This window comes from Colias philodice, chromosome 6 (assembly GCF_061535455.1).
Source record: "Colias philodice isolate Cphi_HAF_F1 chromosome 6, ilColPhil1 Martin Lab GWU primary, whole genome shotgun sequence".
Lineage (NCBI taxonomy): Eukaryota > Metazoa > Arthropoda > Insecta > Lepidoptera > Pieridae > Colias > Colias philodice.
Window position 1 is genome coordinate 5,064,264 of NC_143091.1, and position 18,062 is coordinate 5,082,325.

The 18,062-nt window shown below is 34.4% G+C and overlaps 1 protein-coding gene across 4 annotated transcripts in view; it reads left to right on the forward strand.

Moving 5' to 3' along the window:
* Lpin (phosphatidate phosphatase LPIN) overlaps window positions 1-17,226 on the forward strand; it is a 30,706-nt gene extending 13,480 nt beyond the window's left edge. For 2 of the 4 annotated variants that reach the window (XM_089696257.1, XM_089696258.1), the window contains exons 5-16: window positions 133-228; window positions 1,043-1,425; window positions 2,949-3,087; window positions 5,549-5,741; window positions 6,742-6,863; window positions 8,366-8,583; window positions 9,121-9,227; window positions 11,056-11,204; window positions 13,018-13,156; window positions 13,596-13,811; window positions 14,132-14,235; window positions 16,036-17,226. In XM_089696257.1, coding sequence (XP_089552383.1) covers window positions 133-228; window positions 1,043-1,425; window positions 2,949-3,087; window positions 5,549-5,741; window positions 6,742-6,863; window positions 8,366-8,583; window positions 9,121-9,227; window positions 11,056-11,204; window positions 13,018-13,156; window positions 13,596-13,811; window positions 14,132-14,235; window positions 16,036-16,183 — 2,014 coding nt within the window. In that variant the 3' untranslated portion in view covers window positions 16,184-17,226. Of the gene's footprint in view, window positions 1-132; window positions 229-1,042; window positions 1,426-2,948; window positions 3,088-5,548; window positions 5,742-6,741; window positions 6,864-8,365; window positions 8,584-9,120; window positions 9,228-11,055; window positions 11,205-13,017; window positions 13,157-13,595; window positions 13,812-14,131; window positions 14,236-14,566; window positions 14,690-16,035 lie in introns of all 4 variants that reach the window. The other 2 variants (XR_016315734.1, XM_089696259.1) reach the window with 2 other exon arrangements.
* Window positions 17,227-18,062: the final 836 nt, after the last annotated feature.

Here is an 18,062-nt window from a genome sequence, read left to right on the forward strand (position 1 = left end):
CTGTTCAGCTATAGCTCGATTCCAATCTTAATTAGGGATATTGGCAGGAGATCAAAGAAAACAATAATCTATACGTTGTACGTTTGTTGATCGAAATTTGAGAAAATTCTTAAACTCGGCATCTCGTTGCAGTGAAGAGATGTCAAATATGAAGCTGAATGGTGAAAACCGCATACCATTGGCGTTGTCTGATACAGCGTTCGAGGTGCACGCTGCCTCCAGACATACGTAAACATTATTCATAAATCTTACAAACGCTTGCTGTAAATAGTGTTTCATGTCTTATGCAATAACTATCTTGTAGTCTATAATAGTGCCCTACATTAATCATAATAAGGGTACGTCCACTTTTCTGCCAGATGCAAAGTACTTTGATAAATCTTTTAAATTAAAACTCCATAAATAGATTATGAACAACGATCTAGACAAGTGGACGTTAACCTTATTTCGTATCATTGAATAGTCACGTGTGATGTCTATATGTTTGAATTAACGATTTTCAAAGAATGCATTTTGTAACGTAACCACGCTTGAAGTAGAAAATAATAATTATATTTATACGTAATTAGGCAGTAGTCACGCTTTCGCACGTACGAAGTTCATACTGACTCATAGTAATAATTATAAATAGATAAAATTTTTGAAAAGAAAATTTTTGTTCTGATATTAAAAATAATGTTATTAGATATTTAACTGTCTTTAGTCTAGACTTATAGTAATAATAATATAATTTTATCGTTTAAACGGTAAATACATACTTATTACTTTTACAATAAATTCATATTGTATTTTACCTACTATACTAAAATAAAAATATCTTAACATACTTGAACTGAAAATGTCACCGTAAAAGCAAGTAGAGTCGTAAAATTTAAATCAAGATTTACACGCAAGAATGCGGACACTTGGATTACAATAACAATCTAAAAAAAATAGAAGAATGTAAAATAAAGAATGTTAGTTTCGCCCAATGTATTATTAGATAGCGCAATGTGGCTCGTATATAATCGGCATAGTATTGAGTTGATAATTTGGTGTACAGGAAAGGATCTCGTCACGGCACGCCCGTGCAATCGGACACGGAGGTGGAACTGGCGCGCACCACATCCGGTGATAAGTCGTCCCAGTCTTGGCGCTGGGGCGAACTACCGGAACCACCGATTCGAGGAACTCAAGTTGTGGAGACTCCAGAATCGCCAGCTTCTCCAGTGTCACCAATAGAGCCAGCATCTCCCACAGAACCGCTCAGTTCTGATGAGGAAAGACACGGCCGGCGAGGAGTTCTCAGCGGAATGTTCAGATTCATATCCTCAAAGGAAGCCACCGAACCGGGCGTAGAAGGCGTCTACCTCGACGATCTGGACAAAGGAGAAGTCGATCCGGACATTTACTTCCCCAAACATCATGCGGGCCGATACAGAACGGGTATGTAATTTATGTATCTGACTTTATCTACAGGAATAAATAAATCATTTGTTATAAATTATTTGCTATAAAAGGAATTTTATGACATTATTGGTAATAAATTACATATAACATGTTAAACCTTTATGTGATTCACTAATGGAAAATATGACACAATAATATTATACTAGGTAGAGAATAGTTAATTATCTAGAAAAAACATAATTACTCGTCATTGGGAATTTAAATTACGACATGCGATGTATTCTTTAGTGGAACTTTTAAGAAATTAACATAAATCAATTCTGCATACCTTCCACCAAACAAATATTACGGTACCGTTTAATTTAGTGATAATTCAGGTTACAAACATGAATCTTTCTTTTGTTATCCTCCTTGTGCGTCACCAGTATGTGTGGTTTTATTTTTTATGTTAATTCTCATACCAATAATTAAGAAATGTTGTCCTTTATTGTGTTATTTTCTACCTATATCAATATCTCCAATCAAAGTCACTTTAATCAATTTTTTGACGTTTTTTTTTTTGTTTTTGTTATTTTCATGTATCGCTACTGTTTTTCCTTAGTTTGCAATATTAGTAGAAAATCGGGTTTTTCATTGTGCATAGTTTTAAATAGTGTATTAAAAAACTATCGATCCGCGCATCTTCGTTTGCATAAGAAAAATTTTTCTATTCTGTAATATTTTTTTATTGCTATTCTATTCGTCACAGTCATATTGTGATGTTATAATATTTGTAGCTTTCCTCGGTAATGCTCCTCCCATATTGCACGCCTCATAAGCGAAGCGTTGAGGTGGGTACTACTGTCACTTCGCGCAAAACATCTGATTTTTCAAACTTAAAATGTCTTTATGTATCATACATTGCACTTGTAAGATAATACATACACACACATATTAAGAAAAAACACTATTTTTAACGTTCATGATATTTTTGATGTCATTTTTGTTATTTAAACTAGTTAAAAAACAGTTTAAAAAAGTTCTGTCTTGGACGTCCGTGTGTCTGTATGTGCGGATCCTTTTTCTTGTTAACACGATAGCGACCGAAATACTTTACTAATCGAGTCTTTTTTTTTCTCTTACGCTTGAGTATGCTCAGGAATAGAACCCTTTCATTTTTCAGGGTCTGATTCGATGTGGTTTAGTTGTTATTAAATAAACAAAAATAATAATTAATAAATATTTATTAAAAAAAAATTATGAGGCGTGCACTTTTGGATTTTCCAAATTATTTTCCAATTCGACCAAACGCTAAACACCTTTAGTTAACATAATTAGTACTTACATATATGAGCTTTATCATAATAGTAAGCTTATAAGGGCCGATTTTTCAATCCTTGGTTAAATTTATCCGTTCAATAAAGTATTACACGAACATTTTAAAATTGACATTTTAAAATGTTCGTGTAATACCTGTCAAATATGGACAATTAGAATACATTTTTGAAATGGTAGAGTTTTAGAATAAGTTTTAACCAAGGATTGAAAAATCAGCCCTAAATGTAATGTATCCCGTTCAGGTACAACAGGCGCGCCATGTCCCACAGAGGAGGAGTACGAGTCGGGCAACGGTCCGTCGCTTCCGCAGTCGCCCGCTTCGCCCGCCTCGCTCGAACCGCCCGCGCTAGACTCGGATGACGATGAAAAACTTCTTGCCAAGTTAGTACTCGTAATTCATAGAAATGTTAATTTTCTTTATTTTTTTTTGTCGTGACAACGTCTTATAGTTCGATAGAGCCGGCTGCACGCACGAAAAAACATGACTCATGCGGCGTTACCTCGCTCTGAGGCGTTCCGTGTAAGGCTTGAAGTGCAAGCGAGAGCGCGGAACGAGCGACAAAGAAGCACAATCGGACGTTGTCACGTTCAACTATCGTCAGTTAACCGACTTTACAGACAACCAATTTTTTATTTTGATTTTTACTGTAACATTGTTCTATCGAAAAAATAATTATTGAGATCGTGGGATGATTTGGGTTGTGTGGCTTCGAAGGTTTGGGAAGTTATGTGCAAAGTTAGTATGATTTTTAGTAAAAAATGGCATAGGCATTTGTGTTTTACCGGTTATTTTTTCTAATACTGATTAACCGCTATTGTAGAGAAAACAATTTCTTAAAACCCGGTTTAATTCCAAAATTGTAAAAATAATAGTGCATAGGTGATTAGAATAATAATTATTATAATGAAACTCTTTGTTTGATATGAACTAGATGTGCTCGCATTTTCGTTTGTAATTTGCATTTTTATCATTGCTAGTGTGCTCTTTTTGGTTGAAACGAGACATTACAATTTACAAGGTTTTTAAAAGGATAGTAGTGTCCGACCGAAACTGGTTTCCAGGCCGAAACCGAAACCGAAACCGAATGTTCGGCCGTGGCTTCAGTTTCGGCCGAAACCGAAACCGAAACCGAAACTCACGTGGTCAAGTATGAAATTTCTAAAAATACTGAACTTTGGTGCATTTTACCTATTATTTAGCCTTAATTAGGACATGAAATGAAAACACAGTACATATATTAAATTTGTTGTAATCGTTTATTTAATATAAAATAAAATAAAAATATTTTTAAAATATTAATAATAACAATTTTTAGTATTTTTTCAAATTAAGTTCTCAGTAAAATCAGTCATCTAAATCAAATCAGTAATTGTTACTGTTACTTTAAATACTAAGTTTTGGTATTTTGAGATCTTTCTCTTTATTAAAGAGTCTTTAATACATACTTTGGATTGGTATTTGTACTTAGAAGAATAATCAGTCTCTTTTAGGTATGACGCCTGTATGTTTTAAAGTGAAACTTTTATTACATCGTCTCAAACTTTTTGGTCTGTGTAGCGCATGTCGCGTGTATCGCGGCTGCCGAGTAGGTATACCTACTCGGCAGCCGACCGTCACGCGACATGCGCTACACAAAGCAGTGTTCGGAACCGTTCGAACAGTTTCACTTTTACCGTGGTTTCATAAAACCACACAACATTTTTTTTATCCCTTTCACACCAACTTGCCAAGTTAGGTGTGAAAGGGATAAAAAAACATACAGGCGTCATTCATATTTTCTTGTTACAAGTTAATGTTCATACTGAAATCTCCAGTGTATTAGATATAAGCTTCTTGGGGTCAACCAACACTTTGACAGCGTCCGTCAAAGCGTTGCCGAGGAAAAGGTAGTTAGACGAGCGTGAACGTGTGTGAACTAAGTTCACTGAACTTGCGAAATAAGTTTCGGTTTCGGCAAAAGTTTCGGCCGATTTTGGCCGAAACCGAAACTGCGGCCGAAACTTGATTTTTGGCCGAAACTCGGCCGAAACCGAAACCGAAACCGAAAGTTCGGTCGGACACTAAAGGATAGTAATTACTTATAATTCGCGTTCAACCAAACAGAAAAATTCATTAACTTCATAGTATTTAGTAACAAAAGACATGTCTCTACGATTCTTATAATTTAACGATCTCCTGATGAAACGAATAAGCCGCGTTTCCACTAGTTACAATTGGCTCACGACACATGGCGCTCAACAAGTTTATTCAACTTTCTTGATAATTTAATGTTTATGATGAATACATTTTCGTACAATAAACAACTATATTATGTACTCACAACGCCTATAATAAGTAAGAAAAAAATGTGCCAGCCGCTCGCTCGTACGTAGAATTAAACATAAATTGAAATGAACCTTATTTCGTAGCCGTTATGTTCAAAGAAAACTCTGCCTCTACACGCGTAGGCAGAGTTTCGCTTTGGACAATTATTGAGCGTGATTGTAAATTGACTTGTTTATTGTACGTCAATGCATGAATGCAAATCTAGTATTTATTACAACGTAAACTAACCTAGTAGGGTTATATGTATGTATGTGTATGTTAAAATAATCATCTACTATATAAAAATAAGTCGGGTTTCCCTTCCTGACGCTATAACTTCAGAACGCACGAACCGATTTCCACGGTTTTGCTTTCGTTGGAAAGGTCTCGGGCTCCGTGAGGTTTCTAGCAAAGAAAAGGTGTCTCTGGTGGCGAAACGGAGTTCGCCCGGTTGGCTAGTTCATTATAATGAAAGGTCATATTTAGGGAATCGCATTGTCTGTACGATGAAGTAATCGTACAAATTGTTTGTCGTAGGGGGTGCGTGGAGGTGTACGCGCGTGAGGGCGCGGTATCGCACGCGCTGTCGTACGAGGAGTTCTGCGCGGCGGGCGGGCGGCTGGCGGCGGAGGGCCGGCTGGAGGTGCGGCTGGCGGGCCGCCGCCTGCCCTGGCGCAGCGCCGGCCCGCTGCTGCTGTCGCTGCTCGCGTACCGGCGCCCGCTGCCGGCGGTGAGTGCACGTATACACGTACTTTTAAGATTTTTGACGTGACAACGTCTTATAATTCGATAGAGCCGGCTGCACGCACGAAAAAACATGACTCATGCGACGTTACCTCGCTCTGAGGCGTTCCATGTAAGGCTTGAAGTGCAAGCGAGAGCGCGAAACGAGCGACAAAGAAGCACAATCAGACGTTGTCACGTTCTACTATCGTCAGTAAACCGACTTTACAGACAACCAATTTTTATGAAAAATTGCCAAAGGATTTTGTTTTTGCTGTTCACATATAAACGATCGCTGCCATCTCTGAGTAGATGTCGCAATTTATTTGTTAAAAAAAGGTTCACTAATTGGTATGATAAAAATTTATTTCTAAATCAAAATGTTAATTTGGTAAATGAAATAATATAGCCAAAATTTACAAACGTATTGCACGCCTCATAAGCGAAGCGTTGAGGTGGGTACTACTGTCACTTCGCGCAAAACATCTGATTTTTCAAACTTAAAATGTCTTTATGTATCATACATTGCACTTGTAAGATAATACATACACACACATATTAAGAAAAAACACTATTTTTAACATTCATGATATTTTTGATGTCATTTTTGTTATTTAAACTAGTTAAAAAACAGTTTAAAAAAGTTCTGTCTTGGACGTCCGTGTGTCTGTATGTGCGGATCCTTTTTCTTATTAACACGATAGCGACCGAAATACTTTACTAATCGAGTCTTTTTTTTTCTCTTACGCTTGAGTATGCTCAGGAATAGAACCCTTTCATTTTTCAGGGTCTGATTCGATGTGGTTTAATTGTTATTAAATAAACAAAAATAATAATTAATAAATATTTATTAAAAAAAATTATGAGTCGTGCACTTTTGGATTTTCCAAATTATTTTCATATATTTTGAATAAGAATAAGCTACTTCCTAAAATGTTCCCACAGCAAATTATTTCACGAATATTTGCTTATTTTCCTCAGCATTCATTTATTTTGTCAATCCATAGCGTGTCATGGAATCATTGGAGAAAGACGACAAGGAAGTGCCCGAGTTACAGCGCGCAGACGCAGCCAAGCCCAGGTCTTACTCCTGGTGGTACTGGAGGAGATCCACTTCCGATTCCAAGAGGTCAGTATACTTTATATTTTGTGGGCATTATTGTTTTTCTATTATAATGTTTAAAAGTGTATAAAAAGAGGACAGTGTTGAAATTTATTAAAATTGTGTATAAATAAAATCCTATCTATATATATATAACTCAAAGGTGACTGATATAGTGATCTATCAACGCACAGCCCAAACCGCTGGACGTATCGGGCTGAAATTTGGCATGCAGGTAGATGTCATAACGTAGGCGTCCCCTAAGAAAGGATTTTAGAAAATTCATCCCCTAAAGGGGTAAAATAGGGGATAGAAGTTTGTATGAAACTTTTTATTCCTTCAATGTATTTGCATGAAATTTAGCACACATATAGAGGGTAACTTGGATAAACACATAGGATAGGTTTTATCCCGGAAATCCCACGGGAACGGGAACTATGCGGGTTTTTCTTTGAAAACGCGGGCGAAGCCGCGGGTACATTACATTTCATAGTACATTATATTTCGTGGGCTAGACGTCATTGTTTTTCTATTATGTTTAAAAGTGTATAAAAACAAAAAGAGGACGGTGTTTAAATTTATTAAAATTGTGTATAAGTAAAATTAGAAAATAAATTCATAAATTAACCACGATAACAATTTATATCTGACCAATGACCACACTTCACGTCGAATCTTAAAATATTATATGAAATCAAAGTAAGAATATTGATTTTTTACGCTCGATAAAAACGAATACAAAAAACTACAACAATATTGTTGAGTCACTCAGAAAAATAAGCGAATACAAAAAGTAAAACAACATTTCTTAAACTTTTTATATCCGTAAGCCGTTGTGCCAAAAAAAGTACACATAGTTTACGATGTATAGCACACAAAGACACGTGTATTGTAGTGAAATTGTCTCGATTCTCGCAGACCGAGAGGTGAGCCAAATGATAGCCTATTTTAATATTATCACATTTTCCGGCACGTTATACAGCGTGTGACGTTATCTCAACGATTGGATATGGACTCATTACTGTTTTCTATTTTATCTACAAAAACATTAGGAACACTCATGATTTGTTATTAAATAAAATCGATTCGCATCTGCTACTTAGTAATTATCTATTGCAAGAAACAGAGTAATTCATATAGCTAAAAAAATTAAAATATGCTGAATATTAAATGTTCTAGCAATTAACTGACTAGTAACGTAAGTTTCTTCGTGTAAACAGTATAAATTAGCATAATAATATTAAATTATGTATTAAGACTAGTTTTATGTATTTATAGATGAAGTCTATTAACAAAGACGAGACTATAATAAAGGTTATTTTCAAAATCTTAAATCCAGTTTTTTTTTCCCAATAGTTATGTCTCAGATGTACATTGCGTGATTACAAAAAAATATATTTAACCTATAACCATTTCATGATCGCTACATTTATCTTAGCGTGGTAAAATGAAATAATTGTTATATAATTCCTTCATTAATATTAAATAATGTGCTATTATAATTAACCTCGTGTTAAATATTGTTTTAGAACTGAACCATCACCCAAAGACGAGTTAAAGAATGCGTCATTGCCACCATTGAAGATAGAAACCACGGGACATGATCAAGTGGACCATTTCACTGATGAAAAACTCGAAGAAAACAACCTTGAAGAAACCAATATTGTTGAGGAAATACAACCCGATGATTTAATTGAAAGTAGCGCTAACCAAGAACTGTTGGATGACAAACCAATGTTTAATCAAGGTATGATATTACCTATCAGATTATATATGATAGTAATATAATTATTTAACACTCCACATGCCATAAATTATTTTGCAATCTCAAGCCATCATTGTAATCTGGTTAATCATTATGTTGTTATGTTGTTATTTTCATCACGTACACAATAACAATTTTATGACATGTGATGTTTTTAGAGTTGCTTTTGCCAAGTCATATTGCTAACTTTGAAGTTATGCTGTTTATATAAGATCATAGATTTCTCTCTGCAATCGTTTTACAATAATAGTTATTAAATACGTTTTTTCTAGCTTTACAAGCTGTACCCCGCGGTTGTACCCGCTTTGTTACGCTCCTATTGGTCTTAGCGTGCGTAAATGATCTATCTAACACTGAAATATTGTTTCAATTCGGACCATTCTCATCATCCATTCATCATTCGGTTCTTGATATTCGCGCATACAAGCAAACAAACAAACATACTCTTCACTTTTATAATATTGTTATTACAGATATTTCGAAAAAATTATCATTGTTATGTGATTATTTTTTTCTCAGGTGATCGTCATGACCAAAGCTCGTCGGATTCCGATCAAGACACTCAACAGGGCTCTCGACGACCTTCCACATTCCGCAAAACATTGCGTCTATCGTCTGAACAAATTGTAAGAACCTTTATTGAATGTACTATAAAACAAAGTCGATTTTGATGCGGTTGTTTTTAATAGATAGTGATTCTCAAGGAAGTTTTTAGTATATTATGTATTAAGTTTTAGACAAAGTGGACGAAGCGCAGGCCGGGAAGCTAGTATTATATATCTTAATATATATAAATCTCGTGTCACAATGTTTGTCCTCAATGGACTCCTAAACCACTTAACCGATTATAATAAAATTCGCAAACCATGTGCAGTTCGATCCAACTTGAGAGATAGGATAGGTTTTATCCCGGAAATCCCACGGGAAAGGGAACTATGCGGGGTTTTCTCTGAAAACGCGGGCGAAGCCGCGGGCGGAAAGCTAGTATGTTATAGTAATTAATGTCTTATGTTATAAATCCGGTTCATACAGTATTAACTATGTATTTATATGTTATTTAAATGTACATAAAGGTTATTTGCTATCAAATCCGGATACGTGCGAAAACAAATTAAGCATGTGTTACATAATGGTGATTGATAGTATTGATTTTTATCCTTTTATCAACAACCTCTGCTTCATTAATGCGTCAAATGAAAACATTTCTTATAATAAAAGTTTTAAGATAAGTAATAAGTACATTGCGTAACATATGATTATAATTGAGAATCGAATGTTTTTCTTATCGCATTATTATAAAATAGTTAAGTTAAAGCGATAAGCGTAAATGTTCGTCAGCTGATCGCGTCCTTGTGTTTACTTTGACGATATTGTCCTTAGCTTGGGACAAACCCTATTTATTATTGAATATACATTTATTAAACATGTGCTTCAAAAAATATTATTGTGTAAATATGCGATTTCTTATTCCTGAAAAGTACAGCGAACCCTTTATACTATTTTTTAAACATATTGGAATGTTTGAAATCGAAACAAATTTTGATTTGAATGAAAGAAATGTTATATCGTGATCTAAGAATGCAAACATTATACACGTATCTAAATATTTGAGACAACCTCTTTCTTTCAAAAAGGAGGAGGTTATCAATTCGGCCGGTATAATGTTATTATTTATCAGTTAATAAGATAAATACGAAGTCGCAACAAAACAAATGTCCTGTCTATTAATCTATAAATATACACAAAATAGAGCGTGTGCCGATCACATGTGTCAGAAGTGAAACTTCTTTGGCATGATACAAAGATACCAAAATTGTCGCCTTACTCCGTGGCGGGTGGGTATTGCCATGACGCGACCTCGAAATTTTGCTCTCAACGCGCCCAAAGAAGTTTCACTTAAAAATAACAAGTTTAATGAATATCCCCTCTGTACCCATTGAGATAATATTACTACGTATGGAGGAGACACCACGAACAAAATCTGTGCGCCATTTTTTTGCTCTAATTAAGTTTTAAAAATTATTATCTAGTTAGGTACTTACTGATGAAAAGTTATGTTAGACACTTTTCCGTATTATTTTATTTGTATTATTTGTGCAATATCGTAACACACACGAAGGCATATTTGATGCGTTTCACTTTAAAACAAATAAAAAATGAGCGTGCAGTTAACCCATATGGCTTATGTTGAGCGGAACAAAAGTGATGTAAGCGGTGTCGTCTCCATATGTATATCTGAATGTCTGTACCTTTTTATTTATTATTAACGTGATAACGTTATTAAAATCGTTTTAGTCGGGTGACATGTTCAGAAACTTGTGTCACACCAAAACCTCACGAGCGCGATCGCAGGTATAACGAGAGAGAGACGGACCGATCTCCCGTCTCATCTCGAGCGCTGCCACCAATAAGACGTTATCACGTAAACATATAACTAATTTTTTTTATGACCAGAAAAAGCTGAACCTCCTTGAGGGCATGAACGAAATGGTGTTCAGCGTGACGACCGCGTACCAGGGCACCACGCGCTGCAAGTGCAACGTGTTCCGCTGGCGGTACGACCACAAGATCGTCATATCCGACATCGACGGCACCATCACCAAGTGAGTGCTACTGACTGACCGGTTGATGTTGGTCCAAGCCAGAGGTCGTGGGTTCGATTCCCACCCAGGGCAAATATTTGTGTGATGTTTGCTCTGTGTCTGGGTGTTAATTATCTATATAAGTATTTAATATAAATTATATATGTATGTATGTTTCTCAGCCATATGCTTTCCATAACACAAGCGAAAGCTAGTATGGGCACACCCCGGACACTCCATACAAAATTATCGTTTTGACAGTCAAACTGCAGGGACTGCAAATGTGTGTGTTAACGCTTTATGGTTGGCACATTTGTGACTAGCGTAAAGAAATTCGCGTTTTTCTGATGAAATACATATCCGTAAACAGCACGATATCTAACCATTTTCTACGAAAAACGATAATCACAAATCCAAAATAATAAATTACTTTAAATCAATTTGATTAACGTTGTCAATCTTCGTTGCGTATCGTCCTTTCAGAAAAATACGGGCCATCTATTGCGTGATCGTGCGGGGTGAGGTAAGTGTTTAATTTTGGCGGGAGGCGGAGAGTGTCCGTTCTGTAGCGTTTAGCTACTATTATGTATTCTGTGGCTAGGTACAAGTATTCTGTCCTAACAAGTCTTCCGAACTTGTCTCGACAAGAGTAACGTGTATAGTAATCTACGGTGTCATATAAAACAAATTATATGTGTAGACATGTAACGCTCGCGACGACGTTCAGACAGTCGGTTTTTGCGCGACAAATGGGTTTCAGTGCTTTGGTTCGTGTGCCATACTCACTATTGCCATAACGTATCTCTGGACCCGATTGCTCCGCGAGGGTGTAAACAACGAAAATTAATTTTATTTTTAATCAATGAATCGGGAAATATATAATAATTTATAACCTTCGCTTAGTTAATTAAATTTAACTATAATGAGTCCATGTACCATTTCTCTTTGTTTTCAAAAATTTATAAAACAATAAAAAGAGCCAATATAAATAAAATACAATTTAACATTTTATTGTTCTCGTACGACAAAAAACATAAGGATATCGTGTATTATCAATGTATTGAGAACAATACATATGTGTGTCACGTAAACAATAACGTCGCATTGTTTTATGTTATTGCGGTAGCGCTGCTAACGTGTATTTAAAACCACAGATAAAATATAAGAGCACCGCACATGCGTAATCAGTAACCGCAATGTTTTGGCATATATTTTATAATATTATTATTCAACGTTAAAAATATATTAATACTAGCTGCGCTCTGCGGTTTCACCCGCGTGGCCCCACTTCTGTTGGTCTCAGCGTGATGATATAATATAGCCTATCCTCGATAAATGGGCTATCCATCACCGAAATAATTTTTCAAATCGGACCAGTAGTTCTTGAGATTAGCGCGTTCAAACAAACAAACTCTTCAGCTTTATAATATTAGTATAGATAAAACACAAACACCGCGATGTTTCTTATTCATTTGTACATATAACACAGTTGTTTAATAATAAACCATAAATGGTTTTTAACAGCATTAAAAATACAAGATACAAGCCATAAAGTGCCTCATAATAATAAACCATTATGTACTTGTCAAATACATTCTACAATAGACAATAAATAACATGCATAAAACGTAAAATATATAAGTGCCTATTTTTTACACATTGTTTATTTACTTTACATTATTCTTCCTTTTCTAGTTTGTTATCATACTTCAGTTAGTTGCTTGAAATAAATTACTCATATGTGATAAGGCTGCCTTCTGTGACTTCTTTTTGTATTTTATGTAAGTAGCACAATAAAGTGCTTAAATAAATAAGTATGCAATGCTTGTTACAGGTCTGACGTATTAGGACACATTTTCCCCTTGGTCGGAAAGGACTGGGCGCAGTCAGGCGTCGCTCAGCTGTTCACGAAAATCAAGAACAATGGCTACCAGCTACTCTACCTGTCAGCGAGAGCTATTGGACAAGCTGGGGTGAATATACATTCAATTTATACTTTTTTATGAATGATTTTGATTCACTTTTAGAAAATTCTGATATATTTATTAAATAATTAATTTAATTTTACTTGTATTTTTCGTTAGCTTTATATTATAAGGAAAAATCTTACTACTGTGCTACTCAATCTTTTCTAACATCCGAACTTTATTGTATTTGTTTGTCATTGTTTCACGTCGCTATGGAGCGATTTTATGATAAGATTTTTGCGTCTGTAGATAATTAGGAGGCTAGTGTTTACCGCGATAAAATATCTAATTTTCAAGGGAATTTTCTGTGACTATTCGCCCGCAAACTGCGGGCGGAAAGTTAGTACCTATGCAATAAAATAAAACTTCTCTATTAATTTAAACCATAAAAACAAACAATAATATCATAATCAAGTTTTTCTTTAATATTGATATATAATTACAGGTTACCAGAGAATACCTGCGCTCGATAAAGCAAGGCGAGGTGTGTCTACCCGACGGGCCCTTACTACTCAACCCTACGTCGTTATTACGAGCCTTCCATAGAGAAGTCATTGAGAAGAAACCGGAAGAGTTTAAGATTCAATGCCTCGCTGATATTAAAGCGCTTTTCCCCACCGGATCTAACCCCTTCTATGCTGGATATGGAAATAGAGTTAATGTAAGTGTTTTTTTAAGGTTATTGGGTTATGAAATAAGCGAGAAACAGGGTGTCAAGCATATTTTATATGAATGTGTGCTATTATTGGAAGTTTCACTTTAGAAAGAAAATACACTTATTCAACGTTTGCACTAAAAAATAAAGGAGTTGGTATACAAAAAATTAAATGTGGTCAGGTGTGTCTAATGCAATCAATGAAATGAAATCAAAGCGATGAATTTAATTTGATATATTGCATTCGCGAGTATCTTTAACAAATATTGTCACATAAAGCTGGTTTCATTAGTTTTAAAATCAATATAATTTTATAATTTTCGCAGGACGTGTGGGCGTACCAAGCTGTCGGCATTCCCATAGTGAGGATATTCACAATCAACTACAAGGGCGAACTCAAACATGAACTGACGCAGACATTCCAATCCACGTATGTATTCACACCATTTCATAAACCGTGAATCATCGAACATTTGGGTTTTGTAGAGCAATCAGTGATAAATAATATTCAGTTCACTTATAATGTAAAAGACAAAACATTTATTATCTCTTTGTCGTTTAAGCGATAATAACAATTATCGAAAGTCAACGTTACAATTTTGCGTTCGACTTAATTGAATCACGTACTCTAGAAAATTTGAAATTCGGCGAAAACAGCTTATCTAAACATTCATTTGTTACTCACACACGTGTATATAAGCAACTATTAAACACTAACTACTCACACGCACATGTAAATTTAATACATATTTCTATTTCAGTTACCACGTGCAAAGTGACATGGTCGATGATTTCTTCCCGCCGTTGAAAAGCGATAATGTTAGCTAGCGCGAATAATAATTAAATTTATTTCGATTAAAAGGAATAAGCACGTGACTGTTATGGTAAGCCATATGGCATGTTTAGGGGCTTGTCACACTCGGACCGCGCATAAACATTAATTTTCCATTGCTCTAACAAAAGCAGACGGCTCAATAAGAGTGCCAATACCGATTGGACTCGGTAATATAGAAATTGGCATTCGAAATTGAATTGTTTGTGACCGCCTTTACTGTCTTAACTGAATTAACAATCGACGATCATGTCATTTGTATGTTGAAATAAATCTTGTGAAAGTGTCGTAGTCTTATCGAATATTTTAAGTGCTATACTTACTTGTCTTATATTGTCCTATACAACAAACAGATATACTTAATCGCGACAGTATCGATGTTTTTCAGAAGCAGTAAATTATTTGTAAATTGTCTTTTGTGCTTTCTAAAGGCTATAACATATTGTAATCAATTCACGTATTTCCAATTATCGATAAATATGTGCATAAGTACATACTTATTTTTATTATTGCGTTATTAATTTTGTGAAAATTGATGAATAATGAATAGGTATGCAAAATCTACAGGATATCTTTAATAATAAATCTTTAGAATTATTCATCGAAAAATAATAATTATAGTAGATATTATGTAGATGAATCATGATATGGGTGTTGGATATAAACTAAACAAGTTGGGTGGTTCTTCATATAACAACGGTGCGACATATTTAACACTAACACTTAAAAACATAATTCTCATTGTTAATTCTTCAGTTTTGTTCTTTGTGTATTTTGTATTTTAAATTGTGTCATTTTTGTTCTTTATTCATTAAGACATTAGACAAACATTTATTATCTCTCTTACACTGTCTCTTCTATCAATTTCACCTGAATCTCGAAAAATATTATCTAACCGGATACAATAATTACTCATAAGGATAACGATAACAATATCTTGTCGTAACATTTATATTTTAATGCATATAATATACAAAATAAAAACATGTGAATTTACATTATAATTTATAATTGATATTCTTTGATCCATCTTATTTTTACCGAGCGAAAATATATTTGTTACACAAATTCCCCCCCTTAAAATTGTATAATCTTACACATACATATTTAAAATTTAAATACAACCTAATTACCTTCGTATTATTACTACTAGCTTTCCGCCCGCGGCTTCGCCCGCGTTTTTAAAGAAAAACCCGTTCCCGTGGGATTTCCGGGATAAAACCTATCCTATGTGTTAATCCAAGTTACCCTCTATATGTGTGCTTAATTTCATTGTAATCGGTTCAGTAGTATTTACGTGAAAGAGTAACAAACATCCATACTTACTTTTCGCCTTTATAATAGTATTAAGATTAAGATATGTATCTTTGTAATAAGTGTGTATTCACTATTCCCCAGGTACTCGCACATGAGTGTGCTAGTGGACCAAGTGTTCCCGCCAGTGCTGTGCGAGCCGACCGACGAGTTCTCTCAGGCGGTGTACTGGCGCGAGCCGCTGCCCGACATTATACTACCCGCTATTACGACAACACCTACTAAGACATAAATACTGTATAAGAAATATAATAAACATGGATTTGTGCAATAAAGGAATTGCCAGGAGCGATTTTGTATCTGATTTTGAATTTTCAGCTCAATTTAGCTGGTTATGTTGTAATTTTGTTTGTGAAAGGCAAAATATGTCACTTGTTTGTGAGCAGCTCGCAATAGCTCTTACAGTACAATTATTACAAATGTGTCATTTATGGATTTATGTACCGGGTAAAATAGAATTAAATAGACGTTTGGCGATATAACAATTCAAGGCTAGATTAATTAGTAATATTAGGGTCTGATCTGTGCATATAATGTGAAATGATAAACTCAATACATACCAAACATAAACTCAGCTTTTCTGTTGAATTATATATTTAGTTCCTATTACGAAAATTATAAAGTCGACGTAATTAAACTTGTAGAGTTACTACTAGTTTTACGATTGCATTTCTAGAAATTTTCATTGAAATACATAAGCGTGTCCCAGAAAACAATGTTAATAATTTGATTGTAGAAATAAAATACGAATTGCAAAATTACTCATTACCTTATCTAGTACCTTTAGTAATAAGTTCCTAAACAGACCTTGGGCTATAATAGTATAAACGCTGGAAATAGGTAAACTTATATTTTTTCTACCAGAGTACTTTGACAAATACTGATATATTCTACAAAAGAACCGGCGCCTTTAGAATTCTAATGACGTTTTTGATAAACCTAGAATTCATTCATAGCTGATTATTCTTAGTAGGCTGTGATATAAGGGTGATCTCGGCTTGAATGTCACTCAATTAGAGTCGCTTCGAACTAACTCATACTATTAATATTATGCTATATTTAGTTAAACAAGGTAATTTAATTGAAAGACATTCTAAATGGATAGACTTTTTAATGCAATTTTTGTGTAATGTACCATGTATGTAACCAATACGTAGTTTTACAAATAGTTGAATAGAAATATTCTTGTGGCGTAACGTTCATAGTTTTCATGCAAGCACTGCTATGTAAGCGAATAAACGCAAATATCGCGTAGATGTTCAATGTGTAGAACTTTTAAAATAAATTAATGTCGTCACTCTGTGTGTATCTTATAATTAAAATTTAAATAACGTTTTGTAGAAGGAACGTAGATAAATGTCATAATATGCATCTCAAAGACTGTAACATAGTCGCTATGAAATTGTTATATTTTGCTGGGTGTATGAGCTGTGATGTCGTCAGATGATGAAGCAATGCTTTACTTTTGTACTGTGATTACCTATTTATATATAAGTTATGTTAATGTAAAACACAAGTGCACATTTCAAATTTGTCCCACTCAGGCAAAGCCATTGATGATTTTATTTTTGTAATTCAATTGATTTTTGTTAGAATACTGATATTTTTTGTAAAAATTTAAGTTACTTTGATATTGTATGTATAGAAAACAAATGGACACCTGTTTTATGTATTATTTTTCTATTATCTTTAATTTATTTTTGTCAATAATGAAAAATGATAGTGCTAATTAATGATTTCAACAATAAAAATCAATATGCTTCGTATAAAGTATATTTTGTTGACACAGATTATTTTATTATTTGAATCCTTTATACCCAAGCGTCCCAGAAACATTGCCAGCCTTTTCCTTCGTGCGCATAAGAGAATAGCAATTACGAATTCAGACTGCATTATATTCGTGGAGTAAGGACTTATAAAGTAATAAAGGCAGGTTCATTTCAAAACTGTCACTAATCGATTTCCTTATCAAGAAAAAGCATTTTCAAGGAAATTTTGCCTAAATTGTGCCTATTTTTTTATGATAAAGGTGTTTGCAATTATTATTCATATTTGACACAATATTTTAATACAATTAATGTATTAATTTTAATTGTATTCCTGTAAGAAAA